The following is a 17,222-nucleotide window of genomic DNA, read 5'->3' as shown; positions in this document are numbered from 1 at the left end:
TCGTTGCAAAGATCAATCCAACTCCCCAGGTTGCGACAAGTGGCGCACATGCAGCGCGCCACTTGTCACAACCTGGGAGTTTTCCCTTTTTCGTAGATCCGTTTATTCATAATGTTTTCTCTCTCAAACCATACGCCCAAATCTCAAACCGCTTTCACCATTGGATTTCTCGCGTCGAGATCTTCAAAACTAGATCCATGTTGATAGGTTTTGACAAAAAAAATCACGAAAAAACCGGCCCAAAGAAACCAGACGAAAAAACCGAATCGGGAGCACGGGTTTTTTCCTTTCCGAAAGAGGCACGCCCGTGCCTCTTATGAAATCACAACCGTGCCTTTCGCGGAAGCAAAACTGTGACTCGCGGAAGGAAAAAAAAAGAAGAGAAAACGCGTTTTTTCCGTTTCCGAGGAGGCACGGCCGTGACTCGCGAAAGCACACCCGTGCCTTTCGCGGAAGCAAAACCGTGACTCTCGTGAAAGGAAAAATAAATAGAAAACGTATTTTTTTTCGTTTTCGAGAGGCAAGGCCGTGACTCTCGCGAAAGCACAACCGTGCCTCTCACGGAAGCAAAACCGTGACTCTCGCGAAAGAAGAAAAACAGAAAACACGTTTTTTCGTTTCCGAGAGGCACGGGCGTGACTCTCGCGAAAGCACAACCATGCCTCTCACGGAAGCAAAACCGTGACTCCCGCGAAAGGATAAAAAAACAAAAAACGCGTTTTTTTTTCATTTTCAAGAGGCACGGCCGTGACTCTCGCGAAAGCAAAACCATGACTTTCACGAAAGAAAAGAAAAAAGAAAACGTGTTTTTTCACGCAAAAAAATCAAATTTTTTTATCGAAAAGCTAAGGAATTCCGGTGAAAAACCAAAACGTCGAAAAAACCAGGAAAAAAAACCATCCAAATAGCCGAAAACGCGTGCCAAAAAAACAAAATTTGGTGGGAGCGCCCAGAACGCGACACGTGGCGAATGACTGAGAGCGCGCCCAGTGACGCTGATCGTTGGAAGGCTCCTGAAGAAGCGCTCGTTAACTAGTGGCTCCCGCTCATTGTGGCGTAATGAAAAGTGATTAAAAAATAGAGGAGGAAAACAAAGCACGGGCCCAATCCCAGGATCTCGTGCTTGCTGCGTAGCCCTGCTAGCCATTGAGTCACTGGTTGCGTTTCTGTTAAATTTGTATGGCATGATCAACTTGAAGGATCGTGCGATCCAGCTATTTAGGCCACTGGATTAAGATCCCACGGTACAAATAGGGAGAGGTGGAGGTACACAAGACATTTTACATGGATCTCCTCCTCATTGTGGAAACATTGCAAACCAAGACGAGAGCGGACGTCCTGAACGCAGTGGCAGCCGATCGCAACTATCCAACCGGTCGTCCAGGCGAGGTGATCAGTGCACTAAAGTTCGTTGAAATGAGGAAAGTGGACATACATTGGTGGATACATGTGAATACCCTTGTCCTTGTGGGGTGCACATCTGACGCAGAGGAGACCTGTCGCGCAGAGCGTGCATTTTCTTTACTCCGCGAGTCCAGTGCTGCTTTCTTCAAGTTGTCTGCACGACGCAGTCTGGGGGGCCTGTACCCATGTCCTGCGTCTCACATCCATTGCCTTTTCCGGTTGGGAGCAAAGACCACACTAAACCGGCAACAAATTGGGCGCTCGAGGTTTGTCTGGATCTAATCATGGCGATCCCTGGAGCGACGACGCCGGCGTTGGCCTCTGGGTGAGTTAAATTCTGCTTCTATCCTTGTTCTTCGTTGACTCTAGGGCTTACGAGCTTGCTCCGCGTGCTGGTACTGCAGATCGACGGGGGCGACAACCGATTGAGTCAGTGGCGGAGCCAGCGCCCGGCGACCCTGGGCACTTGCCCGGGCTCGCTCGCTACGCGCTAGGTACGATAACCCCGTTATACTGGAAAAAATCATCAACGCCTCGTGCTTTACCCGGGCAGATGGGCTGGTTGCGGTAGGGTAATCAGGTAATGGGCTTTCTTTTCCTTCAGTAAATGGGTTAGGTGGACATGATTGACGTGGGGTTATAGGCCTATTCGGCTACTGGCCTAGCAAGCCGTCTAACTGCTGTTGTTTACGAGAGCTCCTCCCTGGCGCCTTAGACCTCCTCTACGGCACCTTATGCGCCCGTTCGCTAGCGGGCGCTCGCGCAGCAGCCTCTCGTGGGCCGGCCCAGCTAGCACACTCACGCTTTCTGTTCTCCATCGCTCGCTCCTTCCCTTCCTTCGTGCACGTTTCGTTCGTTCGTTCTTTTTTTTTCTGTTCGTCCCTTCGTTCACAAAACTGAAAGCACATGGATCTAAAAAATTACGAATTTTAAAAACATTTCACGAATTTTACAAAGTTCATCAATTTTGAACAAAAAAGTTGATCGAATTTGAAAAAATATCATCGGATTTGAAATAAAGTTCATTACATTTGAAAAAAGTTCATCGGATTAGGAAAAAAGTTCACCAAATTAGAGAAAAGTTCACCGGTTTTCAAAAAAGTTCATTGAATTTGAAAAAAGGTCATCAAATTTGAAAAAAAATCATTGGTTTTGAAAAAAGTTCACCGAATTTCAAAATAAGTTCATCGATTTTGAAAAAAGTTCATCGAATTTGAAAAAATTCATTGAATTTTTAAAAGGTTCATCAGATTTGAAAAAAAGTTCATCGAATTTTTCACGAACTTGTCAAATTCGAGAAAAACTCCATCTATTTTGCAGAGGAAAAACTCATGAAGAAAGAAAAGTTTCACTAATTTGAAAAAAGAAAAAAAAAGAAGAAAAGAAAGGAAACATGTACATAATCACGCCAACTGAACTGGCCTGCTGGATGTCGCCTCGCGCTCGGTACTCGCCGGTCACGGTTCGAAACCCAGCTCTGCCGTTGTTTTTGCAGTTTAGAACACAGAAAAAAAATCGAAAATGGGCCGGCTCAACGTGACAAGGGGGGTATGCGCCCGTTAGTAGAAACAACTGTAGCGGGCGCTAAAGGCGCCAAATAGGATTTAGCCCGTTGGCTGGCCCAGTAACGCTTGCTCGCTAGCTGGCTCCTCCCGCTCGCCCGCTCGCTGCCCCGGTGGCTCACTCGATCGCTGCCCCCCGCCGCTCCCCTCGATTGTTTTCTTTTTCTATGGCTAAATTGCTACAGTACATACTCATTTTCTTAAGGAAAAAACCAGTTGGCTAGATTTTAGAAAAAAAACCAGTTGGCTACAGTACGTACTCTTGTGCTTAGAAAAAAGTTCATCGATTTTGAAAAAAGTTCGTCGAATTTGCCAAAAAGTTCATTGAATCTGAAAAATAGTTCATCAAATTTCAAAAAAGTTCATCAAAAGTGAAAAAAAATTCATCGAATTTGAAAAAACAGTTCATCAAATTAAAAAAAGTTCATCGAATTTAAACAAGTTCATTGAATTCAAAACAAAAGTTCATCGAATTCGAAAAAAAGTTCATCGAATATGGAAAAAGTTCACCAAATCTGAAGAAAAATCGAATTTGAAAAAAGTTCATCGGATTTGGTAAAAGTTCATTGATTTTGAAGAAAAAAGTTCACGAATTTAAGAAAAGAGTTTATTGAATTTGAAAAAAGTACATTAAATTTGGAAAATGTTCATTGAATTTGAAAAAAATTCATTCGGTTTTGAAAAAGTTCGTTCAATTTGATAAAAGTTCATCAATTTCGAAAAAAATGCAATGGTTTTAAAAAGTTTCTTTCAATTAGCATTAAGAAAAAAAATAAAAAACCGAACAAAACCCTTCCCAATAAAAAAGAACAATGGTAAAAGAAAAGGAAAAGAGAGCAAAGAAAAAAGAAATAGAAAAAAGAAAAAGATGTAAGATGAAAAGACGGAAGAAGTTTCTATTGAGCATGTAACGTGGACGTTGTAGGGTGGTTAGCATAGCCTGTATTAACCAGGTGGTCCGCAGTTCGAAACCTAGCGCGCGCGGTAGTTTTTTAGTTTTACAAACAGAAATCAGTAGAACGGGCCGGCCCAGCTGAAAAAACAAGTGTACAGAGGGGTGTGCGCCCTGTACGAAATGCAGGCGCCGAATAGGATCCAGCGTTGTTTACTCCACACGGGAAAGACCAGGATATTTTTCTAGAAAAAGAGGATCACGATCGGTTGATCGATCCGCCTCCCCGCGACCTGGCCTGCTCGGCTGTTGCAGATGCGGTACTCTGGGGTCGATTGGAGATGGAACGGCGGCGAGTGGAGGCTGGCCGGGGCTGTGCGCGTGGCCGACGGTGAGCTCCGAAGCAGATCCATCCTAGGAACGGCTTGCATCCTCGGTCGGCGGCTTCTTATCCCCTCCTTTGTGATTAGGTTAGATTGCTAATTTTTGAAGATTGATAGACTTATTAGGGTTTAAATTTAGAGGTTAAAGCATGCACAGTTGGTCATTCAGGCTATATATTACTTCTTCACTGTTAAAATAGATTTGTGGTTATATGTTGTGTATTAGAATCAAGGTATTTTTACTGGTCAACCAAATTTTGGAAATATTTTGTTGGACCCCAAATTTTTTTGCTAGACGTTTGGGTAGTGTCAAATAGAACACGTATACATATTTTAAAACAACATCGTCCTAGACTCTGGAAGTGCTTTCGAGGTTAAATACTATATATTCTGCTGAAAATGAATATGAATTCAAAATTCATTTAAATACTTGGGGGAAGGCAAAAATAAATTATTATTTTGAAAACCGGTTCTATCGAAAAAGACGGGTATCAAGAAAAAAAAGTGGTCCAAACCCCCGATACTAATTTTTAGATTATACTAGCAAAAGGGCCCGTGCGTTGCAACGGGAGAACGCAACAGGAAAGGCACGAGAATCAGGCTATGAAGATGTGGTTGACATCTTGAACAGAAACATTAGCTGCCTTGTCTTCATGTGCTCTCGTAACATCAGACTCCCTCGTGCCTCCAGGCGATGCAATTGTTAATTGGTTTCAAGCTTATGTGCAAATCATCGATGAGTAGTGCCTGAGATCCATCGTGCAAACATACGTGAGAATGAGATAAGGACTTTTAAAAAGCCATTTGGAAAACCTAAATTTGACGGCGTTATCGCCTCTTGATTTCCTAAGGGACACTCTGAAATATTGTTCGGCCAAAATGTAGTATGTTGCCATGAGTACTATTTCTTTTTTTAAACAAAATTGAACCAGAACGCAAAAAAAAGAAATAGAAATCTAGCACAATATAAATAATGAACTGCTGCCTGGATTTTTTTATGCGCAAGACTTAATGTGGAAGATCATTGTATGTTATGTACTGCACTGAATGGCCCTCATGGGTCATGGCCATTGGTAAAGACACTAGATCAGGAACGCGCCTTGGCGCGTGGGTGCCCGTCCGAACGTTTTGGTCAAGCTTGTTATTCCGACGATAAGAAGGGGCGATGAAAGCATGATATTATCATCATGTGTGAAATGAGACTAACAACGTCTGAAGTAATTGAAGCTATAAATAGATGGCCGATAAAATGCACATAAAATTACTGGTATTCGTTTAATATCTTTAAGTTAGCCTCGGAAACCTCCAAACACCCATCCATGAAGCCGTTGCATATATAAATATAGATATTATATCTCGAGTACGTGAGGTAAAAGGGTGCATGCCAAGTTGTTCTAAACCAAACAAAGTACGAAATAGTGATGTCAGGAGTAGATTGTAAAATTAGTAATTGTAAGTAAACTAAAACAGAATGAAACGAAACCATGTCAATAAGTTAAATGGAGATGCAGATATAGCAGGAAGTTAAATGGAAATAAAGATCTAATCAGAATCAAAATGATTGAAGCAAGTACTGTCATTTACTTATCACAAGAGCGTAGAAAGCATCATAGGAGAGTAAGCCTACACGGTGGAATGCATTTTCAGCCATGATAAAAAATGTAGAACTACCGAAGCACCAGTCGGAAGCAAAGCTTGATCATATGCAGAACCTAGCAGGTCATCTGCCAGTGAACCCCAGCCCTTGGTAAGCCCGTTGACCCACATATTCCTTTTTTCCACCTTAGCCTTCAGATCTCTGATATTCCTGTCCTTCTCGTCGACACTGCTCGATAGGTACTTCATCTCGGTCTTAATCTTCTGCATTTGAGGGCAGTCAAATTCAATACCCATGGTGGCCTGAAGATGCTCCAAGCACCATGTAGCGGCATTTTGCATGGCCTCATTGGCATCCACAGCTGGGTCGCCATTGATCCTCATATGCTCTGCCGCTGTAGACGAACGCGACTGTGATGGCCAGAAGATAGCAGTAGCCGCCACACCGCCACGGTAAGATGCGTAGGTCTTGTACTTCACCTCAGGTAAACCAGCTTCAGCAAGAACGACGCTAAGCATAGCCTTCGGCCTAATCGTGACAGAACGCTTCATCTATTAAAATATATAGAGCGGTAAGTCATTTACACATAGTACAGACCACAAGAGGAATATGCAGAAATATCATGCTACCAAAGCAATAGAAACATGGAAATGCATCGGCATTTATCGGTGATGGGTTCAGGACAAGCAAAACATACGTGCAACAGAAACCTGAAAAACAAACCAGAGATCTGCAGCAACACAATGACGATGTAAACATGCTTTTAAGTAAGGCAGGGCACATTCTTTAAAGGCAGGTCACAAACATCAATTGTGTTATGTGTTGATCATGATTGGCAAACTCAAGAAGGCAAACTACAGAAACCAAATGGCATGATACACGGCAGACCATAGAGCAAGCATGAACAGGGTAAAAAAATTGCATAAATCTCGAACAAATCTAGCACAGGCATGTCTTAGAATTGACCAAGCAAACGGGGTCTACCTTGCTAGCTGGTGACGATGTGGAACGGAGATCACGGTCGTTGTTCATCACACCGACGGAGAAGAGCTCCCTCCGTGCGCCTGATGCCATCGCGCGAAGAAAAGCTTGGGTGCCTGGATGCATAAATCGACGGTACTGTAAGAACATCTCCACATTATGGACTAAATACACAGAAGCTAGGGATTCGGACAGATAAAAAAAGGAGCAAGGATATCGCCTTCTACAAAAGAGGGGAGAGCGCTACCGTATATATGAACTTGAATTACACATCTAAACAACCTAGAAAAAACACCGAAGAGGACAGACGAGAGGAAAGAATCACCTGCAAGGAAACCAGCGAAGCAACTTCGAGCAGCGCGGCCTGGGAGCCAAGCGCACAAGCAGACCCCGGCCAGGAGAAATGAACCAGCAAACCCTAAACAGATCCCTAAAAGACAAAAAGTCCCTGGATGAGCACATGAACAGCACAAATGAGAAGACAATCAGGGAAGCAAAGAACCACCTCAGCCATCTCAGAAGCCTCGCCGGTGTACTCCCTCTCCTGTCAACTCGCAAGACAGCCCTTCTGGCACGCCACCGTCCCAACTGCGAGACATCTAGAAAGATGAGGAACACGCAAAGAAACAAGTGGAATAAAAGACAGGACCCATCCATGTCCGAATCAAATCATACTGGCAAGGCAAATATTCATGCACACCTAGTATCAATTGGCTCAACAGTACTACTGCAAATAGAAAGCGCCACTGTTAGAGCATGTCCCTATTTTTAGTGCAGCCAACAAATGAGAAAATATGGTAGTTCATGTAGCTTTGTAGTTCATGTGGTCTTACTTAGAAGTAAAATTTGCAATCCAGCATACAATTCACCTACTGATTGTCATCTGACACAGTACAGTAAGTAAATAACTAAGGAAGAAAATGTCAATTTGGTACTTTATACTTAATCCAGACCAAATCCTTGTTTTTAGCATAATTAGAATCAAATGTATCTTTGCAGCATTTTTGTAAAATGTGGGAACAAAAGCGGGTGGTTATGACCACTCAACACTGCAATTGTTGATGCCTGCACCCACACCTTTTGATCAATAAAAATGGAAATCCAGAGAAATAATCTCTAAAAAACAAATAATTCAAACATGTGATGGTCTATCGGTGCTTGAAACACGTGAAGAAACTTGCAGGATTGCAGATAATTTTGTTTTGTAATTGATGGCATTCAATACTTGCAAGTCTGTCAATTTTAGCATCATCTTCACCGAGCATTCACTTGCCAAACTTAATGAATAATTAGTTTTTTTATCCAGGCTGTTATATGGCATGTTAACCTGCAAATGTACGAAAAGTGAATCTTTCTGCATGATAGCTTGATAAGCCCCTATACATGATATTGTCCAGACTTGTCACTATGCTAGCTATTTACTCTCTAATTTTCTTTGGATGTCATTCTAGGATGTGTGCAATCAACTTCAAAATTTGAGTATTGATACAAAGATAAACAATCTGTTATCAACCCCTAAATTATTTATAGGCATGAACAATTGATTTAGAACTTTAGCTGGATCAAGCATGAACGCGGTTACTTCATAATATAGTTGTTGAACATAAGCGCATATGTTTCGGGCCCCTTGGGGATGGAGGGGGAGTTGTCATCCTGTCAAAATAGTTCAGGTCCGCAAGAACGACATCGGCAAGACGTAATTGTCAGGAATAAACAACCAAGTAACAGCAAACAGTAACCACGCCACATGACGACATTTTTTAGCAAAGCTAATGTTTGATTACTTCAAAGCTTCAAACAAAACACACAATGCTTGAACAGAAGGTAAAATTAACACCAAAACTTCAGTAAGCAAATATTGCAAGTCACTTGTGAATGAACTACCAAACATACCTGCAAAGGGTGGATTTGCTGAGCATTGAACATAGTGCCATGGTCTAAACTTGTAGATCACTAAATGTTGACTCGCATAATGTGGCAACCATAGTTGATCCAACATCATAATATTTTCCGAGGACACTCATATCTTCCATAGGCAGGTCACATGACCTACAGATGCAATATATTCTGTGTGCAAGTCATATAACTGAGCAAGGTAATATATTGTACATACAAGTAAAAGTTGGCTACATGCTAAATGTCAGGAAAAAAGAATTGATGATTACACATGAGCATAAAAGGTCCTTGGCGAGCACACACTACTCTAAATGCTCATCTTTTAACATGGTGATCTGCTCAACATTGCAAGTCCATCTGCAATCACAAAAGCAAAGCATCAGCATTAGAATAGGAGGAGGAAGTAAATAAAACGACATTGTTCTGTCCCAGCTCCTATTTGTTAGCACCTCAAATACCAAATTAAGCATAGCCAAGAAAGAAATCATTAAGTAGCTAGAGAATATACAGAACACTCTAATAGGACAAAATTAGTGTAATCGGCAAGGGACTGCCACTCTCTCCAATATGAAAGAAGAATAAATAAATCATATATGTGCACTGCCCTAATTCTGTTCTCAAGAAATGAGAGTACACATTTTAGTGTAAGAGGAAGGAAAAACCAAATATAGGCTTAAGAAATACTGTTATCTTATTATCATCACTTCTGTCCCATTCTTCAGATGATTTAAACTCAACAAGTGCTTCAGCAGTATGCACACAACTAGACCAATTCGGCCATTATAGCAAGAATCACACACAATAAGAGAAGTGGAAACTCCCTCAAGCAATCGCCCAAAGTCAGATTTGGAATCTAATAGGTTAAAATAGAGAAACTTATAAGAAAGTTATTGAATCGGGACCTGAAAGAAGATAGCAGAACAAAAATGAATTAAAGCAACTCGGTAATGTTTTCAGATAACATGGTATGGAATATCTCAAAGTAATTAGGGGAATGAAAATAAGCGAGTAATTGGTTTATGTATGATAAGAAAAAGGGAAGAAGAGCATAAACTACATGAAAGCGGCTTGCTGATAAACTAAAAGGGCCTTGATTTTTTCCTGTGGCTGAAGCATCAAGCACCCTGTGGCTAAACTAAAAGTGTTATGCGCTCCAGCTTTTTCAGATAACATAAGAATAGTGATAAAAAGAGAAATGAAATTAGTTTTATCTGGTTCACAACCATTTATGTGGGGTTAAATGATGTAGTCAACGGCCCTAAGAAAAATCCATTGGATTGGGCGAAGGAAAACACTTGTACCTGTGTTTGGCTTCCTCTTTTTTGCAAGATCATGGTCCAAGGAACAGTAGTGTGGAACAGAGTACCAATTAGCTTTGTGTTCGTAACCATAATTTTAAAATCAAGCCATGCATCTTTAGTACAGGGGCCAAATAAGTTAGTGAGAGCACAATCTGGAAACACACAACACCAAAATGCTAACTTAACATGAGAAAGAGAAAAAATACATAAGAAGATGTAAAATTCCCAGGCCTATAAATTCATAATTTCATCCAAAGATCCAATTGAGAAAATCCCATTTTGTTCTGTTGAAATAACAGAAACGATGGAATTCATCGCAGGAGCACAAACAGGTACTAAAGATTCACAAGACGTCTGAGCTCAGGTACTAAAGATGAAGGTTTTATGTGCAAATTCAAAGAGAACTGGCTGGCTAATCTAGCTCTTTCACTTAACCCAAGAAAGCCCGAGGCCTGCATCAAAAATTTCTTTAGTAAACATACAACGGCCATCCCTATATAGCAGTTTCTTCTACTAAATCCCTATCTATCAAGCACCTCCTCTTGTAAATAAATGTGGCAGGGCTCTCTAATCAATCAAACAACCAGAAGAACATGATGCAGCAAAGAGAACTGCGTATTAGGGAGCCATAAACGCATCAAACCTAGTAAGAAAAATAAATTAGGGGGCTAAGTCAGCTACCTAAACACCCAAGATGTGCCCTGCGTACACGTGAGGCAGCAATCCACGACAAGCATAGTACCTGCAAAACAAATTAGGCAGCACATAAACAATACAATGTCAATCAGGTGAAGAGGAAGCACATAAGAATGAAAGAAGCAAAAGAAGAAAATGAACGCCCAGCAAGCAGCCAAAATAGCCCAAGAAACATCCAAAGGAACGACCGAGGCAAGAAGAAGAAACCAAAAGAGGAACAGGAGATGCAAAAGGATCCAAACGCAGAAAGATTCAGGGGAAATCAAATCCACTGGTACGGGACTCACTTCAACCAATCCGCAGCAACCGGGCCATGCTGAGGCTAAAATCCCTACGAATCATGATATATAGACCTATATATGCAGCGGGAAAGAGGAACCAACGTCTCCCTCCTCACCTGCTCTGCTCGGTCGCGCCATGGCCGACCTTGCGGGCGGCTCCTTGGTGATCTGGACGCGTCGCCTGACCTGCTCGGCCACGGTGGCCCTCCTTGTCCTGGCTCGTGATGAGGGGAGGAGGAGAGGAGATGGTGGGAGCGCTCCTCCTGCCTGTGCAGGTGAGGACGACGGTCCTGGCTCGTGATGAGGGGAGGAGGAGAGGAGATGGTGGGGGTGCTCCTCCTGCCTGTGCAGGTGAGGACGACGGCGGTCCGGCGGGCTAGGCGAAGTAGACGGCGGCGGCGGGGGGAGCTCCTAGGGTTAGGGGTTGGGTGGATGAGGAGGGACGAGCGGGTGCGGGAGGAGGCGGCGGCGGCTAGGTCTCCGCCACGGGAGCCGCCTCCTTTTTATACCCCCTGTTGGTGAAATGACGGAAATGCCCTTGGTGGGGCAGCGGAATTACGCGCGATGGCACGAGACGACGGTAACTATTCATTGTAGCAGTGTTATTTTTGATCCGACGGCCAGAATCTTCCAGGAGCGACATCCAACGGTCCAGAACGCATCAAAAATCCGATCCGACGGTCATGAATCGCTGAACTCTGAGAACTCTCATGTTCTCCCAACTAACTTATATCTGGATAAGGGACGTGCAACATGCAGGGGTCATGGCCTGAAGGAAGGCACTTTTAGTTTTTTTTTTTTCTGCTAACCACATACCTGCCGCATTGATGATGAGGTCGTGCTTGAGATTCATTGGTGAAAATAGTCCAGGATGAGATAAGAATTTTTAGAAGACCATTTGGAAATTCTAAGACGTGACGACATTATCACCGCTTGATGCTCTAAGGCACCACCCTGAAACCTCTTTGGCCAAGCAGCTTCCATTTCTTTGATGGGCATTTCCTGACTTATACTAATGAATCCTCCACCTCGCCTGGACCTAGCTCTATACATGGTTTGTTTCATGACCAGTAGAACAATATCTAATACATTGCCAAACTGGACCAGATAAGACTGAATGGAGGCAAATTAGACCTTTATTCATTTTTCTTAATTTGTAGTTGATGGCAAATGCCTGAATTTCTTGTTTAATAACGTAAAAGAAGAGTGATTATCTGTGCATATAATGGTAAGTATATTTCATATTGCTATAAATAATTGTAACACTTGTATGCTTGGACTTTTGATGCCAGACCAAAATATGATGCTTGTGTGAGCGCCGCGACTGGCTGGTGATGCGCAAAAGGCCAAACACCCTCGAGTAGGCTATTTTTCCAATTGTCGAACAGCAAAATTCCAGTTGGTATACTCAAGTTTCAACCAGACTCACATCCCACACGAAATGATGAATAGCTTTGATTTTCAGTCCTATTCTCGCACATTTTATTTTATTGAGACATAAGGCTCATAGACTTATGTAGAACACAAGAAAACAGAAGAGACTAAACCTAAGACAATTTAAGGCTACCACATTTTACCATGTAGGTGGTAGTGGCCATACTCCACCATTTAATTTGTGCAGAAGTTCAGAAGTAGCCAAGATGAACACTTTGGCTGTAATTCAGTTGAAAGACGATTGTACAACCATGAGCACATAATTCGAAACCAACATGTATAGATTGTATATTAGATGTAAGCAATACAGATCACTATATATAACTTGCAGCCTCCTTTCTTAACTGACGTACAGCTTGAAATTCAGCGAGATGCATTGCATCCTTCAACCAAGGAACAGTCGTTGCCATCCCCTCTGCATACAGGAAATGGCCACCAATCCACCTTCTTCCTGAAAAGCAGAGCAAAGAAGAACAGAGTAGAGATATAATGGGTGATACACTTGAAGGCTGGATTGCTTCGGATTTCGTATAACTTTCCAACGAACAGCCGGCTGGTTTAGCACATGTGCCATGTGTGAGTGAACATTGTCTGCTAAAGTTCAGACGTCATAAAAACAAAAACACAAACACTAATTCCCAGCGGGTCTATGACTCTGAAAATTGTCGCGGCATTGTGCTTGTGCATAACATTCTGCCCGAAGAGAGGTGTCGCCGTCAGTTTTCAAGGGCCTATATGGCCGAGCTCGCAGCCATGGGCCCAGGCATCTACCATCCTATAGGCCCCGAAATCGCCATGTTCAGGGTGTTGAAACACCGTGCAGCAGCACAAAACTGAACACATAACAATTACTTTTTCCACAATATTTGTAGAAGCATTGAACATTCAGGAAGTCTTTCATAGGTTTTAGGAACTGCATACCCCACGGCCGTTGTCAGTTACACTAACTGAATTGTCATCATGAAGGACTGCATTAATCTCAGTAGCATAGCCTGCTTGAGCTTCACCAACAACATTATTCAGTATTTCATAAACCTAGGATATGCCAAAAGAAAATGGTGGTCAGGCAAGAAACAAAACGTAACACCAAGTAACATGGAAAAAAGAAAAGCATAATCCATTGAGATATACCAGATGATGCAATCCATGTGGTCCTGGTCCTGTGCCTAAAGATTAGTATTAATTGTAAGACCTGCAAATTAGCTGGCATAAATAAATATCAAGCGAATAAAAACAATTTATGCACTCTTCACAGGAGAACGCATGCCTCTCTCAGCCGCAAGGATGAAGCAATGCAGAAATGTATGTTGTTCCTTTTTTTCCTTTCTTTTAGCTGAAAACACAAGCAAACTTAATACTACAATCAATAGATAATTCCATTAACTAAAAGATGATAAGATTGATGAAATAACCATGTGTTGTTGGGTTCTTAACAGTTCATATGAAACACATAGTACATGTTTATCTAATCTAGAATCGATTAGAAGAACAAAATGCCTTGATAACAACATTTGTCAAATTCTCAGGAGAGGAGGGAGACAGAGCCTACGTGTAGTTAATTGTGGTGAGAACATATGTATACGATTGCAAAGCTGCTTGGAGCTGATCAACTCTGCTACTGCCGTGTCTACCACTTAATCACATTGGACCTGGGTACCCCGCCGTGGTCAGGAGAATCACTTGGACGTTTGCTGCATTGCTTCAGACTCGGGTACCTCGCCGCTGACGGATCTTGCCTAAAATACATAGCTTCTAGAATTCATTGTTTGGGCTATGGGAATAGCTCTAGAAAAATTTCAGTAAATATGGCTTAACCCTAATGATGGAAGCGTAGGATCCTGCCAATATTTCTTTGATATCGAATAAAGCACAAACAATGTTTCCCTGGAACATAAGCACATTCCATCTAAATGTGCGTGTACACATACACGATACATGTCAAATGCTCCCTCAGTTCACTGAAGAACTCCTTTGTTCCTTGTGACTCGGCTCATACGACCATTTTTCAACTTTGCCCGCACAAGTCAGACCAGAGCCTGAGCACTCATAAAACAAGCGCCTTTTTTAGCTCCTTGGCATAGTATATCTTCACGTTGCCATAGAGTGGTATGTGTAAACATAATAGGAAGCATCAGGAGGATATTAGGATAGTTTCCAAGAACATAAGTTAAATGAGATAAGCAGGTTTACCTATGTCCTATAGCACAACTTGGCTTCTAAATTTTCTCTCACCAGAACACCGGAAAGCAAGTCAGTAGTAGAGTATGGAATTTTCTTCTTGGAAGCTTCAGACTGTGTTCAGAAAGCTCATCCAAAGAAGAGACCAATAAGAACCTGAAGAAAAGAAGAGCGGTCAAATGAATTATATAAGTGTCTCACTTGCCTTGCTTCCTTCCCTTCAAGCCTTAGAAAACAACTCACTCTTGAATGTCCTATGCGAAATGAAGCTAGTTACCTATTTCTAATATAACTTCAAGAAGAAAAGCTACTAAGATGTCCTGTAGGAGAATAAATGATATAACAGGCGTTCCTCATAGCTCAAACACATAATTCGGATATTTTCTTCTTCCTCTGAGACGGAGCAGGAAAGAAAGAAATACACTATACATTCTTCACGGAATAAATAATGTTGAAACTGACTAAGCTCGTTTCAGTTAGTGGCAAGCACAGGCAAATGCATATATACATATATGGAGCTTATTCTGAAAAGCAAATACTTCCTTTTAGGCACAAAAATAAACACCTGTTGAGCAGGAACCGCAACACAACATAGAGCAAAAAAATTCTGCTATGTTTTTCAGATCGTAAGCTTCAGAACCAAATTCCTTTTCACTGAAACGCTCCTGCAAGAGAAATTCCATACCGCAGGGGGTTGAGAGCGGGTCTGCAGCAGACGGCGCTGGCGACGTGCAGCCACGGTGCTGCATAGGCGAGATGGGGGAGACGCGGGAGGAGGCGCAGGGGATGGCGACAGGGAGCTGCGCACGAGGCCGGTCATGGCGGCGGTCAACCGTCGATACCTCAGCTCCGCAGAAGGCGTCCATGGGGGCTGGGGAGGCGCACGTGGGCAGTCCAGGAGGAGTGGAGCAGAATGAGGAGGTTGAAGAGGAGGCGCAGCGCTCGTGCCACGGACGACCGGTGACGGACCGGAGCTGGGCGGAAGGAGATGGCCATGGATCGGGGCGAGTTTGGGCGGTCGCTGCTGAACAGGGGGCGGAGAGAGGAGGAGAACAGAGAGGGAAGAGGAGGCAGGCGGGCTGAGGGGAGATCGCCGGCGTGGCCCTCGTCGGCGGCGAGAGGCGCGGAATCGGGTGGTCGGGCGCGGTCATCTCTGGCGCGTGGCGGCGCAGAGGGGAAATTGGGGGCGGCGGCGCAGAGGGGAAAATTGGGGGTGAATTACCTGGCGAATCGTTTTTTACTCGGTGGACTGCGGGTTAGATACGCCAAAACCTAGGGACTTTTTTGTAAAACGTGCGCGACGGTGAACCCCACGTACTGGCAATACACACATTCGTGTGCAGCCCCAGCGGTAGGAATCAGTTTGAATATAATAGCACTTAATTAAACCAAATAAATGAATGAAAGCATTTATAAAAGCTCCTTCCCTTGTATTGCTTTAATGTTGCTAGTGCAAAAAATAGACTGATAAGTTCAATAAAAATGTGTATATTAAAATAGGTATACCTTAACTAAAACTATAACAAATACATCTGCACCATATAACTAAATTTAAAGTGCTTAGATCCAAAATAAAATTGCTCAGACTTTCACATTAGCACAATTATTCTGCACTTTTGTAAATTAGTTACGGCCACCAAACAGTGCAAGGAAAATTTTAATCAACATGAAAGATGAACAGTACTGAAAGGCGATAACCAAGTCATGCTATTTATTAAAGAATAAAGATGCCATGAGTAGTACACGCCAAGATTAAATCAGTGACCCTGTATAAGCCGTTGGCGGTGCAGCAGCATCAACTCAGGCAATCATTATAGGCAGTCCAAGCTGTTCGCATTGTTTTAGACCGGAGAAATTGATTGCACAATTGCATCAGCTACAGTACATAATTGCCTCACGTATAAGTCATACCATCAATACTCTAATGTATGACCAAACGATCAACGACGGTTGAGAAAAACAAACTGGCTGATCCGATTAGGATGGATTGAATAACTGATGATCGATACGAACTGAATAGCGAAAACGATGAGGATCCCAGATGTGACAAATATAAACATGACTTAAGATGACAAATTAGATGAAGCCTCGCTGTTCAGTCTGTCAATGACAAGGAATCCTTCTGCTTGATGACGGCGACAGTGTCCATGGCATGGATTGACCGAGACCAATGACTTATGGGTAGAAACAAAATAGTTCTGTTGCAGAGCTGGAACTAACACAGAGGAGCTAGAGGAGAGTATCCTTGAGCACTCCCGTGAATTGGTTGTTGCGGCCGCCACGCGAGCATATCTTGATGGTGATGTTCTACGTACCGATACATGCATGTATGTACCACGCGTGCTAGCGAGCAAGTCAACCGCATCAAGCCGTCGATCTTGGCGCAAACCCGGGAGACCATGGCGGCTGTGATGAGCCGGGTTGTGCTCGAGGGCGACCTCTAGGCGCCGTTCTGTCCCCCCATCCTGGTCGCCATAACCTCCCAGAAGAGCCACCGGCGCACGTCCCACCCTCCTTCACGGACGTGTAGATGGCGTAGTATCTATCATGCGGAAGTAGTGTCCTGCGCCGCCATCGTGCAGCCGTTGGACCACGCATAACAACCGATCTCCGACAC

At 43.1% G+C, this 17,222-nt stretch overlaps 2 protein-coding genes across 2 annotated transcripts; both read right to left on the bottom strand.

The window, feature by feature from the left end:
* Positions 1-5,755: 5,755 nt before the first annotated feature.
* LOC123051564 (uncharacterized) lies at positions 5,756-10,758 on the bottom strand. The gene is made up of 6 exons (XM_044474474.1): positions 10,698-10,758; positions 8,713-9,072; positions 7,325-7,407; positions 7,145-7,249; positions 6,823-6,935; positions 5,756-6,389 (listed from the first exon to the last, which is right to left on the bottom strand). The coding sequence occupies exons 5-6, from the start codon at positions 6,910-6,912 to the stop codon at positions 5,865-5,867; spliced, it is 615 nt and encodes a 204-aa protein (XP_044330409.1). The 5' UTR covers positions 6,913-6,935; positions 7,145-7,249; positions 7,325-7,407; positions 8,713-9,072; positions 10,698-10,758; the 3' UTR covers positions 5,756-5,864.
* A 2,177-nt stretch (positions 10,759-12,935) lies between these two features.
* LOC123051565 (keratinocyte proline-rich protein) lies at positions 12,936-15,821 on the bottom strand. The gene is made up of 3 exons (XM_044474475.1): positions 15,291-15,821; positions 13,559-14,761; positions 12,936-13,462 (listed from the first exon to the last, which is right to left on the bottom strand). The coding sequence occupies exons 1-2, from the start codon at positions 15,754-15,756 to the stop codon at positions 14,715-14,717; spliced, it is 513 nt and encodes a 170-aa protein (XP_044330410.1). The 5' UTR covers positions 15,757-15,821; the 3' UTR covers positions 12,936-13,462; positions 13,559-14,714.
* Positions 15,822-17,222: the final 1,401 nt, after the last annotated feature.

Source organism: Triticum aestivum, chromosome 2D, assembly GCF_018294505.1.
Source record: "Triticum aestivum cultivar Chinese Spring chromosome 2D, IWGSC CS RefSeq v2.1, whole genome shotgun sequence".
Classification (NCBI taxonomy): domain Eukaryota; kingdom Viridiplantae; phylum Streptophyta; class Magnoliopsida; order Poales; family Poaceae; genus Triticum; species Triticum aestivum.
This window is presented reverse-complemented; position numbering and strand designations above follow the sequence as displayed.

Excerpts from the sequence above, each read along its gene's own strand:
- LOC123051564 (XM_044474474.1), bottom strand. The coding sequence starts at position 6,912 with ATGGCATCAGGCGCACGGAGGGAGCTCTTCTCCGTCGGTGTGATGAAC. Across the intron at positions 6,390-6,822 it reads CATCGTCACCAGCTAGCAAG|ATGAAGCGTTCTGTCACGAT; the intron begins GTAGACCCCGTT and ends ATATTTTAATAG.
- LOC123051565 (XM_044474475.1), bottom strand. The coding sequence starts at position 15,756 with ATGACCGCGCCCGACCACCCGATTCCGCGCCTCTCGCCGCCGACGAGG. Across the intron at positions 14,762-15,290 it reads CCCGCTCTCAACCCCCTGCG|GTTCTTATTGGTCTCTTCTT; the intron begins GTATGGAATTTC and ends TCTTTTCTTCAG.